Here is a 19,229-nt window from a genome sequence, read left to right on the forward strand (position 1 = left end):
GGGTGTGTCAGAATTAGTGATACTGGCTCAGGACAGGGAAGGGTTCGGAGCTGCTATATATAGGGTCACTATACATCCCAGACGACTCAATGGCACATAACAACAAAAACATACTATATTGGTTGTTTTTTATTTAAGCCTCTTGTTCAGAGTCAACAAGACCTTGAGGAGGGCCTTTGTTTATAAGTTGGTTGTTATATTTTGGAGGAACATTCTTCTAAGTGGTACTGCACTCTTATATGCCGTACTGAAGTAACCTGGGGTTGCTGTAATGCTGAACCCTGTGCCATTGGGGTGTCAAATACCATAATGGTTACCCATGGTGGACAGTGTTTGATGGAGCTCCCAGTTTAAGACAGATTTGGAAGAAGGAGCAGCATTCACTTCCTAAACAGCATGCCTCCAGAAACTCTTATGAACTTTGATAAATGACGATAGTAGTTATAGAAAGGCTTCAGACCTTTTGTTCATAGGGTTGCTGAAACATGCTTGACACGATGGCAATCAACAACAATAGCCAAAATTCAAAAGGCACAAGCTACCTTTTTATATCCTTCCAGAGGTATTTTTTTAGTGTAATTAGGCAGTTTATACATGTTGGTGTTGCTGTTAGGAAGAAATAGAAATTATGTTAGGAAGAAATTTAAAGATAAGGCAGAAGAAGTGATTCAACAAGGCATGGCAGTCATGGCCAACAGGATGCTCAAGAAAGGTCAAGGAACATAAAAGCCAAAAGATGTCCATTGGCTTAGACTATAAAAGGCAATTGTGGCTTTGGTGAGACCTGTTCCATTTAGGAAGTTGCATATTTTGAGCATATAAATAGATGATTTCTGATAAGTGCTTTTGCGGTTAATTCTGAAGTGAAAAACTTAGAAGTCATCTTAGATAAAGCAGATGATAAAAGTGAGTAATGTGGGCTGTACAGCTTATGTCCTGTGTTAAAAGGATAGCCGTGTAGGTCCTGATTGGTTGATTCCATTTTTCAAAGGCAAGATGTTTTGGGTTGTTTTGTTTTGTATTTCAAACTTGGCAGTTAATTTAAAGGTCATTCAAAGGTATTTAAAAGCTAACAAATAAAAACTACCTGTGGGCTTTATTTGTACTCTTAATCTCCGCTATGAAAAGTATTGATTTCTCATACTGGTATTTTTCTGTTATGCTAATTTAGGGTGTTCAAAAAGAGGAGCGAGAGAAATACCGAAAATTACTGGAGCGACTGAAAGAGGGAGGTCATGGAAACTCTGTTTCTCCTACATCCTCAAACCATCATAGGTAAAAATGAACTAAAAAGAGAAATGTTTTGTTATACATCTTTTTCATTATTTTTGACCGAGTTTGATAGGAATGGCTTTGCTGAAAAGGAAAAAAAAAAGCAATTCAGGAGCTAGCCCTGTGCTAGCCTGAATGTTTTATTGAATAATGGATTATACAGAACAGTGGTTTAAAGAGAAAAACTGTGTTAGCTTTAGAATCTTTTGTTCCAATGGATTCTTACTTAACATTCTGCTATAGCAAAGAGGACTTTAGAGAAGTCTGTTTTAGAGAAGAGGACTTCTAAACTCTGTGATTTGAAACAGACAGATTTCTCATTCTCTCCAACACACACACACTCACTGCGCACAGTGTAGGTCTCTTTTTGTGTTCCTCTCTCTTCCATCCTGCCCATTTCTGCTCCCTTCTTTCTCCATAGTTTCTTTCTGTCTCTTTCTTTTCCTTCCTCTCTCTCCGCCCTGCACCCCTCATTTGTATATGTGTGAATGACGAGTCCCCAAGGTATTTTAGTGGACATAATCTGAGCACAATGGGAAACTCTCCACTTAAAGATAAGACCAAGACTAAAGTCACCCAGGTCTTAAGAAGTATTCTTTGATGATTTGCACATATAGATGAGAATAACAGAAAAAAGCTGTCATTATACTCACCTGTGAGACAGGAGCAAAAAATGAGAAAGTCCACAAAACTTAGCTGATTGAGGTATGTATGATAATTTTAACAGTATTGTGGTAATACAGACAGATCCCAGAAATGATGTATTAGCAAATTGAAGGTAAAAAGGTAAAAGACTACATAGCTTACTAATAAAAAAATTATAGCTTACGTTATACGCTGTTTTTTTGGTTTGGTTTCGGTTTTGTGTTTTTAAAATTCTTTTAGCTCAGTTGGTAAGTGTGATAATGTTTTTTCTATTTTCACTCACCACTGTTGGAATCAGCACTGTGATTAATGAAGTATTGCTTTTATAAGATCAGCAAGATGCCCAAATTAATTTGTTTTTTATAATCCTACTTTTTGCATGTTGTTTTAGGATCTGTGGATATCATTTTACACTTTGTTTTATTCATTTGAAAGATTTAGTTTATTTATATGAGTCATCCCACATTCAGGTTTTATCTTCAGCACACCCTGACAAGAAAGATAATGCTAAGGATTGAAAATATTCCATTTCACACCTAGAGAAACTTGAAGACTAAGTAACTTAGCTGAAGTAGAGAAACTTGAAGACTAAGTAACTTAGCTGAAGTATTAGAATCAGAATTATTTTATTGTGAGATGTGCTGTCAAGTTGATTCCAACTCAGCAACCCCATGTAACAGACACCTTTGAACCATCATAGGTAAAAAAATAGTTTCCTTGGCTAGGTCTTTATGGGAGCAGATCTTCAGGGCTCTATCCTGCAGAGACACTGGGTTGGATACGTCAGCCTTCCAGTTAGCAGTTCAGCAGTGCTCCTTGAGAATCAGGGTTAGGCACTCTGCAGTCTGTCTATAATGGTGACTGAAACAGCAGGCTCAAGCATATGGGAGACTGTAAAAATGGCACAGCATAGAGCAAGGTTCAGATCTGTTGTTTGTAGGGCTCTGTTCATTGTGTCGTAGTTGACTGCACGGTACCTAACAATGACTGTGTTATGATGCAGCTTAATATAACAGGCTAATCAGTAGGCTTCAATTTGGATAATGAATGTTTATGGAAGCCTTTTATTTTGTATCTGATCATCCTTATCTTTTGTGTCTGGAAGTTATCAAAGAAGCCAGATGGATATGTTAAAGACCAGAGGCTGGGGGGATGAGCAGCATCATGGAATCAGAACAACTCAGTTTGTTCCAAAACAGTGTGAGTTCCCAGATTTTATCTTTTTTTAAAAAAAATATATTGATTTTAGTTCATGTTAGAGGGTGTATCTGAAACTGAAAAATGACATACCAATGAAAGATGACTCACCAACTTTTAAGCATTGTCAAACATCAAGCCATTTATTATTGGAGCTTATCCTGTTCCAGGGATTAAAGAAAAAAAGTTCTTTCGGTATGAAGTAGAGTCATAAAAATACCTCGTGATTATCATTCCTAGGAATCTGGGTGATAGTAACTGTTTTGTGATCATAAAATTAATTTCCTTTTATTTTCTTATTTCACACACAAAGTGTTTGCTAGATGAAAGTTTTCCCAAATGAGCAGAGACCATTTGCTTTAAGGATTATATTTAAAGAGCAAAGAGATATATAATTTTTAAACAACTTGGTTTGTAAAGAAGGTGCAATTCTTTGGAATTTGTAACATTTCAGTGTAAAGAAATGTCTTAATACTTGGGAAATGAAATTGAAATTCTAGTATAATTGGTTAGTAAAGGAAATGTTTATAATTAAAAAATAATGCTTTTTAATCTTCTCTTTACCATCCCCACAGATAGAATTGTTGAAACAAGGGGACCTCTATGTTCAATGAGAAGTGAAAAGAGGTATACACTAAGTATATGAGTGCATGTGTGCACACGCACGTGTGTGTGTAGATGCATATTTTTTTAGTAAGTTTTATTTGTTGAGTTAACTGTGTCTGAGGAATAGTGACTGTTCCTCAGCTCTGGTGACTGTTCAAGTGCGTGAATGCAGAAGTGGTTGAGCGTTTTATACTCCCCGGGCCTGGAAAGCTGTCACTTCCTTCTCAGGAATAGGAGTTGGGGAGCACTTGCCTCTTAGGCAGGAATGTAGATGGAGTGAGTATCCCTAGTGATCAGTATCCCTCATACAGGCATAGTTAAGTTTGTTCAACACACTTTGCTATTTTAGGTAATAATTTAGAGCAAAGATTGGTAAACTAGGACATCTTGTTTATCTGCCTGCTTTTATGAATAAAGTCCTGTTGGAACATCACCATGCATCTTCATTTGCCTATTAATGCTTGGCTGCTTTCACATGATAATGGCGGAGTTGAGAAGATTATACAGAAATTGTAAGATCTGTGGAGCCTAAAATACTTACTTTTGGTCCTTTGTAGAAAAAAGTTGGCCAGATTCTGGTTTGGAGGATTATATAAGTTTAAAGCAATTTTTGCTTAATATTACTAAATCTTCATTCTAAAACTAACCTAATATATAGTAACAAAACTTTACAATTTCAATTTTTTTCCCCTCAGATGTTCAAAAGGGAAATTTTCTGATACTGAGAAGACAGTTGGAATCAGAGTTGAAAATGAAGGTGTAAGTAGAAGCCCTAGTTACATTTTTTCCTTGGTTCCTTCCCTGACTTGGGTGAAAATTTTGGTGCTCATGATAAACAAGGTGGCCTAGTGGGTAGAGTCATACTCGACTTGATAGCACCTAACAACACCAGTGCATTCACTGACAAAGGCAAACGATTCAATTCCACAAGCTGCTGTGTGGGAGAAAGATGGGCACTGCTCCAATGTGATTTACAGCCTCTGAAAACCCAATCAAGAGTGAGCTGTGAGTCGTTTCTGACTTAACAGCAATGAGTTAAGAGAATATACATTACTTTTATTTCCAGTTTCATTGTTCTCTTAGAAAAGGAGCAGACATAAAGATATGAAACTTCCTGCTGGGTTATGACTTCTATGCAGGAGCTTCTTCATTTAGAAATTAAAGTCAGAGACCAAGTTGCCTCTATCCCAATCTTCGTTTCTACTGCTTGACTTCTTCTGGGGATTTAAAAATATCAAAAACAGAAACAAACCCCAAAACCAACAAATAATGTTATTAAAAGATGTGTCTTTAGTTAATAGGGAGTGATGAGTTCTTGAGGACTATTTTCAGAGTCAGGCTTCAGCTTTACCTGAAAATATTAGCAATCTTATGCTTAATTGGATTTTACATTTTCTACATGAGTTTGGAGAGAGAGATCATGCTTGGGAGAGTGGAGGATGGCCAACGAGTGGAACCAGGTAGATTGACACAGTGGTTGCTGCAGTGGATTTCAGTGTGTCAGAGATGGTGAAGATAGCATTGGAGAGGACAGGCTTCACATCTGTTCATAGGGGCCCTGTGAATCGTATTCTACTCAGTGGCACTTAACAATGATCATACAAATATTGGAATAAGAAGTGTTCTGTGATCTTCATAGTAGTGCCAATAATAGTGATAAATTTGACAAGCCTTTTGGCTACAAATCCAGTTTTCAAAGAAATATTGCTAAATAAAATGCAAACTTGAAGTTTAGGTTGTTAAACATTTTATAATGTGTGTGTAAGCTAGGGCATGTGTAAGTTAGACAGTGAGGAAGAAATACAAGCCTTTCCAGTCCCTGCTTCAGACACAGCCACCACTGCAATGTTGATGCATAAGAAGAACTTGATTGCCATATGTGAACTCCTTTTTAAGGAGGGGGTGATGGTGGCCAAGAACGATATTCACATGCCAGAGTACCCTGACTGGCAGACAAAAACATGGCAAACCTTCCTGTCTAGAAGGCCATGCAGAGTCTCAAGTCATAGGCTGTATGAAGGAACAGTTCTCATGGAGACATTCCTTCTGCTACCTTACCAAAGAGGGTACCCGGTATCTGCATGTTTACCTCCACCTGCCCCCCTGAGATTGGGTACACCGCCCTGCACCACCCCGTACCACAGCCATCCTGAGACTAGCAGACTACAACCTGAATGTCTGGAAGGTGAATGACCTGCAAGACTGACTCCAGGAGAGGCTGACAGAGACACATACAGACGGAGCACAGTGCCTCCTGGTGCCGACAAGAAAGCTGGGGCTGGGTGGGGTTGGGTCAGCAGCTGAATTCCAGTTTAGAGGCAGATTTGGTCATGGAGGTGGTCAGCCACCTCAGTAAAGTTGGAGGGAATTGTTTTGTGTTGAATTAACATGTAGCCAGAAAAAAAGAAAAAGACGAGAAGAATCAATGCCTTTGAGTTGTGTTGGTGAAGAGTATTGAATATACAGAATTGCCAAAAGAACAAACAAATCTGTCTTGGAGCAAGTGCAATTACGGTGCTCTTTAGAGGCAAGAGTGGTAAAACCTTATCTCACATGTCCAAAAGGGCCAGACCTTGGAAAAACACAGCACGCTGGGAAAAGTAGAGGGTTAGTTAAAGAGAGGAAGATCCTCAAAGATCCTCAGCGAGACAGATTGCAGTCACACAGTGACTTCAGTAATGGGCTTGCACATTACAGAGATGGTGAGGATGGGACAGGATAGGGTAGGATTCAGGTGTCTTGTTCAGAGTTGCTGTCAGGTGTGGTCAACTCAGGGGCACCTCACAGCAACTTTGTATTGAGCATCAGCTCGGTCAGGTTTATCTTCTACTGCACCTCTTCATGAGAATTGGTCTTAAGGTTTTCCCTTCTCTGTTGTTCCCAATGTCGTGTCGGAGTGGAGGAACTCTTTTGTCACCTGTGGTGTACAAGTCGATAAGGGCAGAGTGAAGGTATTTAATATCTGGCTGAGGAGCCTGCATTATAACCTGGGACTGGGGGGAGGTCCAACAGCTTCTTGAGTACAAGGAAATAAGGAAGGAATTGATTGGTACAATCAATTACCTTATGTCTTGTTCTGCTTTTTCTCAAAAATGCTTTTTCATCATATTCCTTTTAATTGGGCTAAATCTACTGCTTTCCAGTTGTATCCAACTCATGATTGGAATCTCCATATGGTCTCTAAGGCTGTCAGTCTTAATGAGAGTTAACAACTCATCTTTCTCCTGAAGATCAGGTGATGGATTTGAACTGCTGATCGTTGGGTTAGCAGCCCAGTATGTTGCACACTACACTACCAGGACTGCTTCTTAATTGGGATATAAGACTTGAAGATATTTTTTTCTTGTTAGAGCCAGCGAAAGGGATGAATATTCTAAGTTTTAAATTTTGATTTCCTGTGATCCTATGTTTTATGCATCATTTTGTATTCTCATTTGGCAATTTGTTTATTCTCTTTTCTAACAAGATAAAGGTACCATTTTGTATTTCATTTGCAATCTGTTTATATGTGCAAGTATGAACCATGTCGATAAAATATAGACACTTTTTTGATCAGAGGAGAGGACATCAGCTGGAGCCTGACCTGTCTGAAGAAGTGTCCGCCCGGCTCCGCCTGGGCAGCGGAAGCAATGGCTTATTCAGGAGGAAAATGTCAGTCCTTGAGACACGAGAAAAGAATTACTCGGGCAGAGAGAGAGAGAGAAGAACAGATGAGCTTCTTGAACTTACAGAGGTATTGTCCCTCGTGTTGCTCCAAGTAGGAGGCATGTTTCTAAATAACTTCAGCTATTTTAGACTTGAATGAATGTTTTCTTTTGAGAGCCTTATTCCGGGCTGGAGTAGAGAAAGGTGAATATATAAAAAAAATCTGTTTTTGTTCAGTCACCTTGGCTGTCACTCAGTTAGTGATCCATGAAGGATCACTAGGGGATAAGTTTGATGATCTGAAAATGTGAGTAGTCATAACTGCATGCATCCTGGGATATGCTGGATTCTTTCTAGATTTATTTTCCCAACCTTTAGTGGAAATCTAAAATCTCCATAAATGTTCATTAACATTAATTTAAAAAAATTTATAAAATAAAAAAGAATAGGTTAAATTAGATGCATAGGTTTGGCAGTAGGAATGAGTTCATTGCAATTGATGTGATAATGGTTTGCTTAAATGTCCTTTTCATTGACTATTGCTTTTGTAGATAATAAAAACTTACAGAAAACAAGAAAATTAACTTGCTTAGAAATTCTCATTTAATGTGTACAATCTGCATTTTGGCTTTCTCTCTACCATTGTCTGAACAAAACCTGCTATCAAGTAGTTTCCAGCTAATAGATACCCTCCGTTGAGTTTCCAAGAATATCAGTCTTTACAAGAAATAACTGGCCACCTTTCTTCAGAGCAGTCGGTAGATTTGAACTGCTGACTTTTGTTTAGGAGCCTGACTCATTATGAACTGTGGCACCAAGGTTTTTATTATCTTGCTTAAGAACACAGAACCTGGGGAGCTCTGGTGGCCTAGTGGCAAGGAGCTGCAACTATAATCCCAGAGGCACAGGGTTCGAATTCACCAGATGCTCTGCCGGGAAAAGGAGGGACAATCTCCTCCTGTACCAGTCAGATCTGATTTGACGGTACACTTACGCAAAAATAAAAACAAAACAAAACAAAACAAGAACACAGAACCAACTTGAACTCATTGCCATGGAGTTGGAACTAACTCCTTGCTGGCCCTACAGTGGGTTTTCAGAGGCTGTCAGTCACAGGGAGGGCCTGGTCCATATTCCTCCCATAGAGCGGCTGGTGGGTTCAGACTGCCAGAGTGGTTAGCAGCACAACTCCCTGCAGACCACACCACCAGTGCTCTTTGTCTTATTCCTCTTCATTGCTGCCCAGTTGGAACCAGCTCGTAACTGACCTTCATTCTGGTTTTCAGAGAAGATAAATCTCAGGGAAGGAGATTGCCTGTCCTCCCACAGAGCAGTCAGTGGACTTGAACCACCAGAAAGACATGACCTTTGAGTTAGCAGCATAGCTTTCCTTGCCACTTCTCAAATTCAGAACCAGATCTGCCCCCATCCAGTCAGTTCTGACTCAAGACAACTGCCCATGGCCTTTCTGAGTCTCTAATCTTAACTAGAGGAGACAGCCTCATCTTCCTTCTCAGGAGTGGCTGGTGGCTTCCGATAGCTTACCATTCTGCTGGCAGCCCAGTGCTTCACTACTTTGCCACCAGGCCGCCTTTGTTTAGTAGCTGGTGGGCAGTTTCTAGTCAGTACATAGATTGGAAGCACATATTCTTTGTTGGGCATGCACATGGAGAGAAAGTTCCATTAAAAAAAGCAACACTGTGCGGTGGAGGAAGCAGTATTAAGATAAGTGGAGGGAAGAAGTTTCCGTTGCATTTATAGATCCTTTTTTTTTTTTTTTTTTAAAGTGTTTAAGTGTGGTTTTGTTGTTTTATTTGGTTTTGTCCCCCTCCCACCCCCCAGAAGATCCTTTTTTTTTTTTAAATTTTTAGCTTAAATATTTATCTGCTTACCTCTTTAGAATAAAAAAGCTGTCTGTTGAACGAGGCTGCAATTGTTGCCTTGTTTTTCAAACTTCTGCCTTTCTTACTTTCTTTGTATCAAGTATTAATAGGGTGGCCTTTTAAATGCCCTAATTTTAGTATTTTGATATTTTAATATAAAAGTTAAATTAAGTGTTAAATAAGAATTTTGGTATTGTGAAAGGAACAAGGCTTGGAAATCAGACACACCTGGGTTCAGTCTTAGCTTTACCTTTAATAATTTTATGACTTGAATCATGTAACCTGAGTTCACAGGACTAGGACTTTGATTTTCTCTTCCATAAAAATTGGCAGTGATACCTGTCCCAAACTTAAGATTAATGATGTGCTTAATAAAGTAGCTATACTTTAAGTGTAAATGTTACTACTAATGTTTCTAGAAGCTAATAGCAAATGTATGTAGTGATAAGACCACTTAGTGGCCTGTTGTTGTTGTTATGTGTCGTCAAGTAGCCTGTGACTCATAGCGACCCTATGCACAACAGCCCTAAACTCTGCCCTATCCTGTGCCAATCTCACCATCTCCGACACACTTAATCCCATTACCCTAGTCACTGAATGAATCCATCTCATTGTAGGTCTTCCTCTCCTGCGCTGTCCCTCCACCCTCCCAAGCATGACATCCCTCTCCAAGGACTGGTCCCTCCTCCTTAGTGGCCTACATACCTGTTTTTGTATTTCAGTTTAGTTGTATTTTTTTTTACATGTATACTTTTTACTTTATATTGGTATGTGTTCAAAATTTGTATACATTTGTGTTTCAGTTGGTCTTTGATAGTTATACATTGTATTTTAGCTGGTCTTTGATGGTATTTTCCTCTGACTTTTCATAATCTGGTAGTGGTTCTGTATTAAATTAGCAATCTCTGGACTTTCTAATTCATTCAGGACATGGAAAAAGAAATCAGCCATGCCCTTGGCCACGGCTCACAGGACGAGATCCTTAGCAGTGCTTTCAAACTGCGCATCACTCGTGGTGACATCCAGACCTTGAGGAACTATCACTGGCTCAATGATGAAGTAAATTCACGTGTTTCTTTTCCACTTTAATTACTATGATGTTTAGTTGTTTGCTGTATTTCTATTAATAAGGGATTGATAAAGCAATTTCTTGCTTTATTTAAAACAAAAACCATTACATCTCTTTTTAAATTTTAATTATTTGCTGCCATTTTCTGTATTTTCCTCTTCTTTACCTATGCCTGATTTTATTCAACACTTCACTGTTTTATTTATACACCCTGGAGACATACAGTGAATGGAAGGACGGAAGCAGCCATTGATGCTTAATTTGGATGATTTCTTATAGGAGCCATTTTACATTTTTCAATAATACAGGCTATGTCAGTCTTGATAAGTACACAGTGTGTGTGTGTGTGACACACACACACATATATATATATATCTGTATTTCATTGGCTTGAAAACTTGACATTTGCTTCATTTGTTGTCTTATATCCTTAGATATTCAGCAAAAGCTGGCCCTTAGTTGTTTTTTTTTTTAATTTCACATTTGTATTCAACAAAATTGCCCTTTAATTCTCTTCCCCTATCACTCCAATAACCTGGCACCCTTACAGTAATCCTGCAGTGCCTTTATTTGAAGAAGAGTCTATATAATGAGCACATAGGGTTCCTTGTTGTTGTTTGTAGGCATTTTGACGTCAATTGACTCTTAGTGACCCCAAGTACAGCAGGTTGAACCCCTGCCCAATCCTGTGCCATCCTAGCATCCTCTACTTTGCTTAAGCCTGTTGTTGTGATCCTTAGTTGTTTTTTGATTTTTAAATAATACTTTTTGTTTTTAGTGAAAATTTACATAGCAAGTTAGGCTCCTGTTTGACAACTTGCACCCAGATTGGTCAGTGACGTTAGGTGTTTCTGTTTTCGTGTTCTGTCAGCGCGCTGTATGATTGGTTGTTCCACCTCCAGTGCTTTAGTTTCCCTTCCCTGTTCTTGTTTTGCTTTAGATTAAAGATGGTCCCTTTGGCCTCATACAGGTTTTTTTAATAGATCACTGAGATGATGGGGACCAACCTTTATTTTGTGCATCACTTGGCTTTTCTGCTAAAAGGTGATCTTGGGATAGTTTTGGTTTGAAGTAAAGAGTGTCACCACATGAACTTCAGCCTCCATTATTTCAAAAGAACTAGATGGTACCCAGCTTCTACTGTTGACCACTCCAAGATGACTAAACAGGAGAAAAATGTTGAACAAAACTCAGAAATTACAAAAATGTCCAGGACTCTGTTGAATGTCTATCTCTCTCCAATTTTCTCTCATTTGTACTGAAAATGTCTATCTTGTGCCTGTTCCACCTTTATGCTCTAGAAACAAATCCCTTGTGATCTAGATTTCACACATTCATAGTTGAAGATGAAATTGGCCTAAGGATGCAATACACTATATGCAATATAGATGACTCAGAACATGAGATTTTGGGCTGAGAGTTGATGTAAGACTTTGGGGATGATGTAATAGGAAAATCTGTGTGTTTCCCATAGGAAAAGAAAATGAATTTGTCAGGGCCCAAAAGGCAGAATGTTACAGATTTAATTGCATCCTCAAAAATATATGTTGTAGATCCTAATAGTTATGCCTATGGTTATAATACCGTTTAGGAATATGCTATATGTGTTAATGAGCCAAGACTAATGTAAGATGTGTTTTGGCTCAATCTCTGACCAAAAAAAATAATAAAATAAAGGAATAGATTAAGTAAGCAGAAATGGGAGAAGATAGATCTCGAGACAGATGGAAATCCCCAGAAATCAGTAAAATTGATGAGACAAAGACCTATCCCAGATCTGACATAGAGAAAGCCTTCCTTGAGTGCTGTGAAGAGTTCTAGCCTCCTAAATTGTGAGAAAATAAATGTTTGTTAACCCCACCTACTTGTGATATTTCTGCTATAACAGCATTAGATAACTAAGACAGTGAATCTCTAAAATGTAGGGACCAATTGGACAAATTTCCAAATTTATCAGTTATTATGTAAATCATTTCAAAAGCCTGTTTAGTATATGAAACCATTATTGTAGAATGAGTATAAGGGTCTAAAGGTGGGAGAGGGTGAAAGTGGAGGGATGAGGATGTTCAGGAGGAGGGAACGGATTAATCATGGAATTGTATCATTTGATGGATGGGGCGGTGAGGGAAATTGAAAGAATCTGTTCTGGAAAATAATGTATTCAAATTTTGTAAATCAACTCATATAATAATAATAAGAAAATAATTTTAAAAAAAGTTCAGGCTTCTGACCCCATAGAGCTTGAGGTATGAACTCCTAAACTGTAAACCGCATTAATCCTTTAAACCTATAACTAAATTTATCCCTGGGACTCAACTTCCTGCCAAACAATAGGCATGCTTGTCAAGTGAACAATAGCTCTGTGAAGGTACTCACTCCTTATTCCCTTCTAGTTCATTGATTAGGAAAATTAGTTCTGCAAGCTTGTTAGTGCAATACTTACCTGGGAGAAAGCTCAGAAGATGGGAGGAGATAGGTCAGAAGGATGGAGGGAAATGAGAATCACGAGGAGGGAAGCAAGCTGTTAGAGTGGAGGACATCAGAAACCAAAATGTGCACAGATGAATGTGTGGGAAACTGATTTGCAAACCTTACTCGAAGCACAAAACAATAAAAAATAGTATCTCTGCATTAGTCTCACGGAGCCTTGGTTCAGTTGTGTAGTCCTTTTTAAGAATTTGAGTTTTGTTTTGCATTTCCCTCCTATTCTAACCATAATTATCTATTGTGACCCAGTCAGATTGGTTAATGGTGGTAGCTGATTACCATCTGCTTCTGATCTCAGGGTCATTGAGCTGTTGCCTTTTGTAGGCTGTCAGTCCTGTAGACTTGTAACTTCTCGGAGATTTGAGTTACCATCTCCTTTTTTGCTCCTAAGGAATAGAGACCAGAGTTGCTTCTGAAGTAGCTGTTCTGAGGCACTTAAGACCTCAGCTAGTGCTCACTCTACTAGAATGCAGATCATGAACTTTGTGAACTTTATTATGTCAGTTAACTGTGTTGTGTCAGGAGACCATTATCCTAAGCTTTCAACCCCTGAAGACCAAGCTTGGAAGCAGTTTGGTTATATCTAAGGAGTATCATCTGTCTTCACTGAATATATGTACCTGCCCACTTATATCTGTATTTACACTTGGAATATAGATACTACCATCTGTACTCACATTTGTACTTTTCAGTATATGTGTAAAGTAAGGTGCCCTGGTGGCTTACTGGTAAGGAATTGCACTGAAACTCATGACTATTAAATTGCCATATGTTACAGATAGAAGTACTCTGAAGGATTTTATTTAAAAAAAAAAAGAAAGAAAGAAAAAAAAAATTTTTGGTTGTTTTTGTTTTTCTTGTTGTGTACTGTCAAATCAGATCTGACTGGCACAGGAGGAGATTTACCCTTCCTTCTCCAACGAAGTATCTGGTAGATTCGAACTGCGAGTCAGACCTTTCTTATCTTGATCCACTCAAAAGTTTCAAACCTACAACCTTCCAATTAGCAAGTGATTACAAGTAGCTTGCCCCATCCAGGCTCCAGTCCCTTATGACTAAACCTGTTGTGTGACCTGTTCTGTATTACAAATGGAAGTTATTATAGAAAATGTTAAAAATACAGGAAAAGGGAAGGGGGGAAAGGAAAGTGATATAACTCAAAAGTAATCACCGCTTAAAATAACAAACTACTAGTGTTTTGTATAATTCATTCCACCTAAAAATTTTTTAGTTGAGGTATAATTTACGTATAGTAAAATTTACTTCCAGTTCCTATTTAGGCATATTTGTTTTCATAATATGAAAATACAGTTTCAAATACCTTGTCAGTATTTCACAAACTTCTTTCCTTGGGAACCCTCTCCTAGCTCTTTTAAATATTAGTCATATGCTTCAGAAAATAATTTCATTCCTTTGTAATCCTTCCCCGTTTGCACTAATTGTGTACATCTTGCTTTTTATCCTCTAATTATGTTTGTCAGTCCTTTTATCCACTCCTTTGGTGCCTTCTCTTCCCTAAACTTTTTGCCTTCTCCCATTTCAGCCTAAGTTGGGTGATACTTAGTTTCAGTAATTTACTTGCCATGCTCTGACTTTTCCTCTCTTAGAATTTTACAGGTCATTAATTTTTTTTTTTTTAGGTCATTAATTTTTACATGAACCTTCTGATGGAAAGAAATAAAAAGCAAGGCTATCCAGCACTTCATGCATTTAGTACTTTCTTCTACCCTAAATTAAGGTCTGGGGGTTACCAAGCAGTAAAAAGATGGACCAAAGGGATAAATCTCTTTGATCAAGAACTTATTCTGGTGCCTATTCATCGGAAGGTACACTGGAGTCTGGTGGTGAGTTGAGAAAGTTAATTGTTGGAATTTCAGTAAAAATTATTTTCTTAAATTATGAAGAACACCCTGTTGTGTCAATGAAAGGCCAGTGGTGAAGGAGGCAGAGGCTGCAGAGCCCCTCAGAGCCCCTACGTGGAACTACATTGGAAGTTAGAAGACCTGTCCCTGTCCTGGGGGAGCTCTTGTTCTCAGCAAGAAAGGGTGTTAATGCTCATGGGGACTGTTTAGTTTTGTATTCAAGATGATACAGGTTTATTGTAGAAAGGTAAAGATTTAAAAAGAAAGCAGGAGAAAAAAAATCCTGTCATTCTGAGAAGACCATTTCATGTTTTAATGAATAAATTTCCCTTTTCTAGGGAGGAAAATAGATAATTTCATACAATAAAACTGTAATGCCATCTGTGAGGTTTCTTTAAAACTTTTCTTAGAAATTAATTTATGTTAATACATATATTACTTATAAAAGTGCATTTCTTTTTATAAGTGAAAATTTTCTGCTACAGTTAAAAGTTTTCTGGATATTCTTCCACTATAGGTTATAGACCTACGAAAAAAATGTCTTACATATTTGGATTCTATGGGACAGAAAGGCCACAGGATCTGTGAGATTCTCCTGTAAGTACATGCTCATCAGTTTCACTGTTGCTCTGATGCCGTTAATAGATGATACATTCTCTTTCTACCACTAGGAAACTGATAGATGGTGGCCTCTCTTCCCAGTCATTCTGGGTTTAACTTGAATTTAACTTCTTGTTGAAAAACAATCCAATGTCTGATTCCAGTTAAGAAGTAGTTTTTAATTCCATCATTAAAAATGAGTTTGTCATTTGTCCTCATGTAAATGATTCCTACTATATCCATGTGATTTAAATTTAATTTCTTTAGGATTGCCTTAGTCTGAGTATTTTCAAGACAGTTAGCTGGGGGTTATTATGCTTCTACATTTCTAAGCCAACTTATCTTTGTGCTTTCATGATGGTTAGCTTCATCTCATAGAATCTAGCAGTAATTTTTGAGTAATAGTCTCTGGGCAATTGTTTCAAGTTATAATTGCCGGAAAACATTCTTTTAAGACATATTTAGTTATTTTCTGTGTGAGATATTAACATGAATGATATTGAGGAAGCATATCAGTAAGATGAGCCCATGTTGAACCTCTCTGCTTATTGGAAGTAAATGAAGGTTTCTATTTTTAACTTGAGTAGGGATAAATAAACTTGTTAAATCCTACGATAAAATGCTATAATAACTGATAATTAGCTCAGTTCTCTCTTTGTGCACTATTACTTTAATTGTTGTTGCTATGTGCCATCAAGTTGCTTGCAACCCATAGCGACCCTGTGTACAACAGCCCTAAATACTGCTCTATCCTATGCCAACCTTATTGTCTCCAACACACCTACCACTCTTACCCCAGTCACTGAATCAATCCATCTCATTGAGGGTCTTCTTCTCCTGCGCTGTCCCTCCACCATTCCAAGCATGATGTCCCTCTCCAACGACTGGTCCCTCCTTGCAACATGTCCAAAGTATGTCAGATGAAGCTTCAGAATCCTTGACTCCAAGGAGAAGCCTGTTTTCACCCTCTCTGGGATGAACTTGTTTGTTCTCCTAGCAGTCCATTCAGTACTCTTCTCTAGCACCACAGCTTTTCAAAGGCATCAATTTTCCCGTCATCCCTAGTCATTATTCAGCTTTAATAAAAAAAACATAATTTTTACCTTGTAAATTTCTTTTCAAGAAGTATAGAGAATTTTTTAAAAATTATAAGATTTGGCGAACTCTGGTGGCCTAGTGGCAGGAAACTGCACTGCAATCTCAGAGGTGCACGGTTCAAATCCACCAGCTGCTCTGCTGTACCAGTCAGATCCAATTTGATGGTACACACATTAAAAAAAAAATTATAAGATTTACCAAATGTTTTATAAAGTAGTTGGTTTTTATTGTATAAGAAAGAATTATATAAAAAAATGCATATATTTATATGTATGTGTACACATACATATACATTTTCAAACATACAAATATTCTTAGTGGAATTATACATTGTAGTTTTTAAATTTTTTTATATTACTCTGATTTAATTTTCAAAGTTTAAATACATTGTTTTGATTGCTAATTATAATAGGACTTAAAAAAGGACTCATGGTTTTATTTCCTTGATAGTGTTTGTTGGTTCTTTGCTCCTTTTTAAGTGTGGTAAATTCCTTCCCATGGATACCTGAGGCCCACACCTTCTCCCTAATGTCTCCGAGCTGATGTTTCTCAGCTTGTTTCCATTAACATCCCTGCGCTCCAAGTAGAAAAATGGAATTTCCCCCTAACATGAGAAATTAGATACTAAGCAGATTTTCTTGCATAGAGTTGAGCATGGAGGATTACCAACCTTGGCTTTTTACTCAGTAAGAGCCAATTTTACCCATTTACTAGTGATATTTTCCCTATTTAAGTGTGTATGTCATCCTAGTTTAACACTGGCCTACTTTAGCTTGAGAACCAAGATGCCTGGATTGTTAAATTTGATAGCCTAGAGGTTTGTATATAATTATTACTTCAGTGCACATCTCTGAACAGCAGGGAAATTCTACTATATAACTGCAATGCCATCATCACACTTAAGAAAATGATCAGTAGTAGTATGTGGGAACTCTGGGCAGGACAAACTGTTAAGCTCTTACTAACTGAAAGGTTGGTGGTTTGAGATCCACCCAGAGGTACCTCAGAAGAAAGGCCTGGAAATGTACTTCAAAAATCAGCCATTGAAAACTCTGTGAAACAGATCTGCCCCTGCCCATATAGGGTCCCAGTCCAAGTTCATGTTATACTCGGTTAATGTCTGTTTGGTCTCCTTTAATTTACAACAGTCTCTCTGGGCAGTGATTTAGGTGGGGGGAGGTAGACTGTCCAAGCCAGTTGTCTTGTTTCTTGTCTGTTTTTAAGAAAGAAAAAGCAAGTTGCAAAATATAACATAAAGAGCTTACTTATTAAAAGTAAAATAATGATTTTTAAATTGTGTGTATGGAGGTGGAATACAGAATACATGCTGCAAACTGCAAGTTATTGCAGGAGGTCTTTTGATTTTTATTTTATATGTTTAACATTTGAAAGCAAACATGTGCAATTTTTGTAATTGGAAAATAAAAAACCCAACAAGAATTAAATGTAAAGAGCAAAGATCCCATCACACTTAAATTCTAATAGGGTTTGGGCAAGACCTCCTTGGGAAATGTCATAAAGTCCTTTGTAATCATGATACTAAGTGTCCATAGGGATTCATGGATATATTTCTTCTTTGTTGTTTTTTTTTTCAGTCAGTATTTACAGGATGAAAGTAAGACCAAAAGAAATATTGATCTAAACCTTTTAGAATGGACCCATTACAGCATGAAGCCACACGTAAGTGAAGATAATCTGAATCTGAAATGCTGGGATGCCTTCTATGCCAGCCTCACATGGTTCCCATGGTGTCCTTCCTCCCCTCGGTCACCCCTCAGGCATTCATTCTCCTCAGATAGACTTCTTCAGGACTGACCTGCTGCTGAATCTTTTGCAATGAATTTAACCCAGTCCCTGACTTCTTAGCTTCTGTCTTCTTGGCCCAAATGTAAATGTGCTAGCAGCTGTCTCAGAATTAAAGAAGAAAAGCCATTCACGTCAGTTACTTTTCTTGGTTAGTGTTAATGTAAATTTAGAGCTCTTGTCCAGATTTTTTATCAGGAAATTTTATTTATATGGGTCTCAAGGATTCCATGCTGCGGGTCATCAGAATCAAGGAGCTATTTTGAATCTGGTCTGTATCTTCCCATATTTGATATTCAGAGTTTGAAAATGCATCCATCTTTGAGTCCTAATGGCTTTCCTTTAAAATCTGCTATATAAATTGACCTTGAGCTCTGACCTTTGTAGTAACTAAGCTGTTTTTATCCAAATGCTTTTTGTTTTTCTGTTGAATAATTAGAAGGTTATGCTTTGACATTTCCTGAAGAAAGCACAGGTTCAAGAAGCATTTGTTAGGGTGAATACTGTGTTCTGATCCAGGAAATGTAATAGTAAAGGAAGCACATTCCTTTCCTTCATGTGTGACGGTTCTGCATTCCTGTCCAAAGCCGTGGTGCCATAGTAGAACAAGTGTCGGGCTGCTAATCAAAAGGGCCACAGTCCCAATTCGCTACCACTAGCTAGGAGAAAGATGAGGACATCTCCTTGTGTTAAGATTAGAGCATTGGCAGCCTGATGGAGGGCCCCTGTGAGTCACAATTGACTTAGCAGCAGTCCTGTCCACAGTGAGAGATGCTATACTGCTGGATTCTGTGTTTCTAATGGAGAAAAGTGTAGGGGTGGGCTGCTTGTGTGCTCTTTTTCACAGTAAAACTCATTACCATTGAACTGTAGCCAGTCATAGCTGACCCTCCAGTGGGTTTTTGGAGGCTGTAAATGACACAGAAGAGATTGCCCATTTTCTCCCACTGAGTTCCTTTCCAGTAATCTAGTTTTCTAGCCTCTTCCATACTCTTATAATTGTGTGCCCTTTATGACTGACAGCCAGAGTGTGTAAAGGGCTGCTGAAGATTAGAGCAACAT

At 38.1% G+C, this 19,229-nt stretch overlaps 1 protein-coding gene and 1 pseudogene across 1 annotated transcript in view; both read left to right on the forward strand.

The window, feature by feature from the left end:
* The window catches only part of SENP2 (SUMO1/sentrin/SMT3 specific peptidase 2), a 33,119-nt gene that overhangs the window by 11,058 nt on the left and 2,832 nt on the right, over window positions 1–19,229 (forward strand). The window contains exons 7-15 of the mRNA XM_006884091.1: window positions 1,172–1,275; window positions 3,023–3,117; window positions 3,690–3,741; window positions 4,416–4,479; window positions 7,277–7,453; window positions 10,176–10,307; window positions 14,445–14,648; window positions 15,184–15,263; window positions 17,960–18,044. Of these exons, the coding sequence (XP_006884153.1) occupies window positions 1,172–1,275; window positions 3,023–3,117; window positions 3,690–3,741; window positions 4,416–4,479; window positions 7,277–7,453; window positions 10,176–10,307; window positions 14,445–14,648; window positions 15,184–15,263; window positions 17,960–18,044 (993 nt within the window). The remainder of the gene's footprint in view (window positions 1–1,171; window positions 1,276–3,022; window positions 3,118–3,689; window positions 3,742–4,415; window positions 4,480–7,276; window positions 7,454–10,175; window positions 10,308–14,444; window positions 14,649–15,183; window positions 15,264–17,959; window positions 18,045–19,229) is intronic.
* LOC102867251 lies at window positions 5,566–6,076 on the forward strand (annotated as a pseudogene).

This window comes from Elephantulus edwardii, unplaced genomic scaffold, assembly GCF_000299155.1.
Source record: "Elephantulus edwardii isolate Elephantulus edwardi_28Jun2011 unplaced genomic scaffold, EleEdw1.0 scaffold00031, whole genome shotgun sequence".
Classification (NCBI taxonomy): Eukaryota; Metazoa; Chordata; class Mammalia; order Macroscelidea; family Macroscelididae; genus Elephantulus; species Elephantulus edwardii.